Source organism: Apostichopus japonicus, chromosome 17 (genome assembly GCF_037975245.1).
Source record: "Apostichopus japonicus isolate 1M-3 chromosome 17, ASM3797524v1, whole genome shotgun sequence".
Lineage (NCBI taxonomy): Eukaryota > Metazoa > Echinodermata > Holothuroidea > Aspidochirotida > Stichopodidae > Apostichopus > Apostichopus japonicus.
Genome location: NC_092577.1, coordinates 4,806,393 through 4,812,887, shown reverse-complemented (window position 1 = coordinate 4,812,887; position 6,495 = coordinate 4,806,393). Strand labels below are relative to the sequence as shown.

At 41.4% G+C, this 6,495-nt stretch overlaps 1 protein-coding gene across 1 annotated transcript; it reads left to right on the top strand.

Annotated features, from left to right (window-relative positions):
- The first annotated feature begins 654 nt into the window (after nucleotides 1-654).
- Nucleotides 655-5,665, top strand: LOC139984307 (uncharacterized). Its single transcript, XM_071998172.1, has one exon. It carries the CDS (start codon nucleotides 1,714-1,716, stop codon nucleotides 3,604-3,606), a length of 1,893 nt encoding a protein of 630 aa, XP_071854273.1. The 5' UTR covers nucleotides 655-1,713; the 3' UTR covers nucleotides 3,607-5,665.
- Nucleotides 5,666-6,495: the final 830 nt, after the last annotated feature.

The following is a 6,495-nucleotide window of genomic DNA, read 5'->3' as shown; positions in this document are numbered from 1 at the left end:
AAATTTAAGGTCGAAATTAGGTATTTCCAAAAGCAAATGTTAGCGACCGACCCACCACGTGGAAAGGTCTTTAATAACACCGTTTAACACTCGTGGGAAACTGCTACTTATATACTGTGCCTCACCTCTGTGGAAGTACAAAAACATAAGTCACGTCATGAGCCAGGTCTGGCCGTAGGGTACGTCACCAGCCCCCTTTTTGCACTGTTCATATAGCCTATCCGATATTTTTTCGGAACCCCCCCCCCCTCCCCATATTTTCACGAGCCTCCAAATTCATTCCAGGGGCTCCCCCTTTCTTGTCTTGCCTGGTCCTCATATGGATTACCTGAAGATAATAATATCATAATCAGTACCAACAACGATAAACAACTTGTATTTTAGTCTTCTATAGGCCTACGTATATACATAGTTTGGTCATGATCGAGGCAGACAATTAGCTCTTAATGATATAGCATCAAGCGACCAGCTAGTTCTTTTTACTTTCTTTGTTGGGTTGGGGAGCAGGTCAGGAGGTTATAAAAGGATACAATAAACTCTTAGGTCAAGAAAACATGACTGAAACCTCGGAATCAGTTATATATAAACGAACAAAGTTCCTCTCTAAAAGGCTTCACTATATCGCTTAAAGTTCTGTACTGTAGCCGTGACCCCTCATTGTCTCCCGAGCGCTGACACAATTCAGTCGCCAGCTCAGTGTTGCAACGAAACCAAAAAACCATTCATTTTGGGCTGGATATTCCCCAAAAGAATTGCTAAATTACGGGAGTGAGTAAGCAGCATTCTGCCTAGAAAGGATTCTACCGTGCTTGGCTATAGGCTAGACCTTGTTCACCTCTTGAACAAACATGGCAATTGCGACTTTGCCAGAAATGTGAATTGAACATTATAGGCTACGTGAAGGTATAGGCAGGCACCGAAGTGTTCTGTGCTGTCAAAATGCACAGTGTAAAGCGTACGTATATCTAACATCATATACAGTATGGTCTCGTGTGCAGCCGACGCGCTGTTTCCGGACTGAACGTTGTTGAACCAAAAACGTTTGGAAATTGGACTTTTCCCTCTGGAATTCATATTTTCAGCTGACTGGCTGTTCGTCAAGTGCAAATATAATATTTTCTATGGATATATATATGTGAGAATGTTTTATTTCAGCTAAAACAAATTAACTATTATTCTTGAGCGAGAATACGGATTCTAGGCTCTTTTTTTGGATACACCGTACATGTTTGCTGTGTGTATGATCTTGAGCTTTCGAACTTATATAGTGTGCACATTATCTTTTCAAAATGTCGCAGAAATGTTAATCGATTTAGTCTTTTTAAGACCTATGTTAGTGAATGGAACTTTTCTCGGAGACCAAGTACGGATTTTTTGAAGTTGTTTGTTGTGCTAACTGTGAATTAACTTGTCACTGGGAAGATGTAATAAGAGACATATAAACATCTATGACATATGTAAGACCACTGTGTGTGAAAATCAGTTACATTATTACACATTATTAGTCAAACGACTGACAATGGCGGAATTTGATTACTGTTCTAGCTAGACTTCCTGTTGTTATAGCTTATACTGCATTGACTTGCTAATTTCGCGAAATTCGGGTTGATGGTAAATCCCACATTGGATCAAGTTGGAAAAATTTGATGTGATATTGATTTCCGAAAATGACAAAGACTTAAATTACAAAACAAAACAAAAAAAATACCGACGATGGGAGACCAGGGCTTGCCAAACATTCGCCTCAGTATTGAATGCACAGTTTGTTTCGAAATTTTCAAGAGGCCCAAAGTGTTAACGTGTGGTCACTCATTTTGTTTGGTATGCTTGCAACAAATGGAACGAGTCGGTCGTGGGTCATTCGATTGCCCAGTTTGTCGAAAGCAACACGACTTAGGGAAACAAGGAGTCGAAGGTCTTCGCGACAACTTTGCCCTTATTTCAATCGTTGATTCTTTACGGGGTACCCTGGGAGTTAATACTCCAGCGGAGCCACAACCACAACCCGCCAACGTAGCCACGACCAGACGGGTAGAGGCTGCCCCTGCCGGCGTCGGTGGTGGAGCGCCAAAAGAGACTGAAAAGAAGGTACCAAACTGCGTGCGCCATCCAGGCGTGAAACTGGAGGCCTCTTGTGAACAATGCGAAGATACCGTCTGTAGAGAGTGTATCGCTACGAAATGTCGCCGGCAGAATCACAAGGTTACTCCAGTCAAGGAGAAAGCGGCACTTATCCGGGTCCAACTGAAACTGTTGCTACTCGGGGCAGCTTTCTCTAATCTCAAAGATAACATGACGTTAGGTCAAGGCTTAGTCGAAGGTGGAAAAGTCGTCGAACAGGCGGAGAAAGTCAGATTGAAAATATTCGCCGCTCACGATCGAGCACTGACATTCGCAGAACAGCGAAAGAAGCAATACTTGGAAATAATCGAAGGAGGAACCCAAGAGGGGGGTAATATAGGAACCGATGTACACCTCCAAATACTGCAAAGGGCACACACTAGGTTGACAGAGCTTAGTAACGTCTCGTCGGCTTCAACTGGCACAGTGGGGAGAGATGTTATGCAAGATATCGTTAGCAATGCGAGATTGGCTGTGAAGGATTCTAAAACGGCCATTCGTAATGCCGAGCCGTCGGGTTGTTCATTTGAGTTTATTGGATACCCGCCAGATGGTAGCGTCGGAGAGTTGGTCTATGATACAAGCAGTACCATCGGTGTACTCTCATTAAGTGGTGGTCGCCTTATTATTGCCAGGGATGACCGCAGAGTCGCAGGCGTCTGTATCGGGGAGGTGTATCAGGATCGACCTGCCGATGTCGTTTGGCTCTTCACTTTGAAGCCTGCCAATTACATCTCTAATGTCATTTTCTGTACCCTGTCCCTACGTTCCGATATCTCCGAGCCAGATCAAAATATCCTCATCGCTGTGGGACAAGAAATATACATCATTGATGTGAATTCTAGTAAGTACCCCACCTCAGAGAATCGCTGCCCCGCCCAGGGTATTAAGACCATCTGTCCCAAATCGATGCCAAAGAACGCCACCATTACTGGCATCGATTGGTACCCAGTGCCCTTATCCAATGCTGGCGGATTTGGGTTTTCGACTGAGTTTGTGATTTACACAACCAATAAGTGTCATGACCTGACAGTGGTTTCAACCACCACTGGTCTTAACGTGAGGGTCATATCTTCCAGTATTTACCTGTCGTTAATAAGGTGTAACATTGTAAACAATGATGTCGCCATGTTGGTTAAGGATTCCTCCCAGGCTAGAGTGCTCATGATTGACACCAATGGTAACGTCAAACACAGCTTTAAGGCACCATCGGGCAAACCAGATGCTAATCCAACTCTGCTGTGCTGGGTAGAGAACCCAGTTATAACGGCGGCCGTTCTCTGGGTGCCTGTCCAGATGAGAGGTTGGGAGATTGTCTTATACAATGCGACCACTGGGTCGGTGATGAAGACGATCCATGGCAATGGGGAGACACCGACAGGGTTGGATGGGCTTCTTCCAGATAAGATGGTAATGTGCTTCAATGATGGTGGAGTACGAATCTGTAATATAACGATGACTCGGATTGGGTCGTGCGCTAATTAGGTTTGCTTTGTGCATCAGGTATATATACTGTGGGAAACCAACAATATATGGCACAGACGCAATGTCAATTTTTTTTTTTCAAAGGCTTTGAGGAAAACCAAACTCTCACAACATTTATGAAAAAGATCAAGTTCATGAAAAACGTCAAAAAAATAAATAAAAAGGGCGGGTGGGGGGGGGGGGAGCAACTCTGGAGACCTGTGTGGGGCTTCCATATTGTCTGTGTGTAATTCAATAGTGCCATCACATAAGGAGAAACTTGTTGTCGCCTTTTGTTTTCATATTTTCAGTATGAAGACAAATATATTTGAACTTGAAACCAACCAACGAACCAGATCGCATTAGTTGCTTCTTGTTTTACCTTTATCATTGACACAGTTGATCTCTTAAACAAACCAAAGGCATTAAAACTAGTAATGAAAATCATTGAAAACTCTCTTTTAGCGATTCGTGTATTTAGACTTGCTCAAGTCTTCTGTAATGTAGTGTGACCGGAAATTAAGATTGGTGAATAATATTTGTTGTTGTTGTAAAAAGTTTTATTCGTAACAAGTAATTTCAATCGATCGGTGGTGGGAAGGGGTTGGGCGGAGGAGGTGGAGGAAGATGGGGGGGTTGTATGGGGGGGGGTACTCTCTTCAAAAATCCTGATCGATATTAGAAGATATGTGTGTGTTTTTCATTTACAATATGGCGGAGGTATTTAATAAACTCATATTTTGTATGTAGAGGGTGGAGTGACAGGTTACAAACCTTTACACGTTTTCGTCACATATAATGTGTGTATTTTATCTTTGTTTTTTTGTCCCGTATAGTCCTCATTAAAATTTCTTCTAAATTAACCACCTGAGCTCTATTTAGTTTAATTAAATAGATAAATTCATTTCTGGTTCGCTCTTTCATTAATTTTGAAGCAGAAAAAAAAAACGTTTTCCTTTTATCTGGTGAGTTCTCACTTCATAACAATCATTAAATGGTATAAGAAAGTAAGTTGCTTTTATTCGTGTTAAAAAAGACAAAAAAAGGAAAGAAAAGATGTATATATTACCTTTAATGGTCGTTGTATATTTTACCAGGTGTATATTTTACCAGTACAACAACTTAATCATTAATTTTGCATTACGTTACGATAGTGTCCTTTAATTCTATGTAACATGTACCTGCATACTAAATGTGTGCAGTGTATTGTAGGAAAAGAAAATGTACCAGACTGTCTTATTAATCATTATTAATATTGTTCTTGTTTGCCAAGCTTCCTATGAAGTCGACGCAACGCAAAGAACATTCTTCAAACTTCTGCAAAGAAATTTACGAGAAGAAGAAGAAATAGAAAAAAAAAAGAAGTAATTCTTTAAAGTTGATATTGTAATAATTGGAGTATTTACTCGATAATTGTACTCGTAATAATCCTGAGTTTGCATATTATTTCTAAATCAAGTATGTAAAAAGCATAGTTGACATAATTAAAGTGTATTTAGTTTACTACTACTATATACACAGAAAGTAATCAATAAAGTAACAATAAGAATAAACATAAAGTGATTTATGTATATATTTTGTATTGTTGACCTTACCAGTTTTTTTTTCTCGGAATGGAGGGGTTTGGGGGCAGGGGTGGTGTGTGTATGTGTGTGTGTGTGTGGGGGGGGGGTGGATGTTTGTAGATCTAGCTACACTGTGTGTGCCTGGAAGCAATAAGAAACTAGCGAACTTCAATATGTAATGTGTATAGCATAAATATTACGTATAGTTTCCTCCTCCGTGTGACCGTTACGACTGCAACATCCAGTGGCGTGCACGCATAAAGGGCGGTAGGTGCTAATGCACCCCACCTCCTATCGTCAGTCAGTGAAGAATAAGACCACTGCTACCCCACCCCCCCCCCCTCCCCCTTTGTTTTACCAACCTCACACTTAAAAATAGTCATTAGCCCAAACTTATACGTTTTAGAGATATATATACACTGATGTATAAATATGCCTCGGAATACATTATTGGACGTTTCAACTTGTTCTCTTCTTTTACAATATATGGAAGGCGGTTTCAACGACGCCACGAACTTCACGCCTCCTTTTGTAAATCCTTGGTTCGTCACTGTCTCTGCCATCAAAGTTCCTTCCCTTAGCTAGCTACCTAAATCAGACGAGGGGAAATTTTGAACTTAATTTTAGATCAACAAAACTTTGAAATCCTGCGGACGCCATTGCTAACATCAGTTGACTTCATTCAAGCTCTCTAAATTTGCGATACTCACTAGAGACGCTTGGTGTAAAAGACGTCATTACCCATTAAAAACCACATCTCACCCTCATCCCACCCCTACCCCACCCTTAACCCACCCCTCCACCCTGCCAAATATGCTAGAAATCAAATAATGGTCACTAACGTTGTAACGTCAACAATCTATTTATAGAATTGCGGCCATCCTCAAGTCACGAGGTTGCATATACATCAGCTAACCTTAGCTAAATGTTCTCAATACTAAGTATGATACTGTGGAGGTCATATGGAGGGGAGGTGTGGGGGGGGGGGGGGGTAGAGAGAAGGTGAGTGAAATGGAGAGGGGATCTGCATACAATTTCAGGCGTGTAGCCAGCTAAGTTCGTCGTGTAAGGGGGAAAGCAAACCCCCCCCCCCCAACTCCCATTCTAAGGGTCAGAGAATTAAGGTTTAATTAACGGCTGTATTGATTACTTTTTCATGATACGATATAGGCTCTACCACGCGATCACCTTTTTTTGTAGTGGGAAGGGTCCAGGAAACGAACTTTGGTTCCGTGGCGAACGTTCTAGGGAGTTGTGTAAGCAAGGTTTTAATTCCTTCCCATTTTATACCAAACATTTTTGTTTTACCTCAAAATATTCAGACATACCTTGATATTTCGATTTT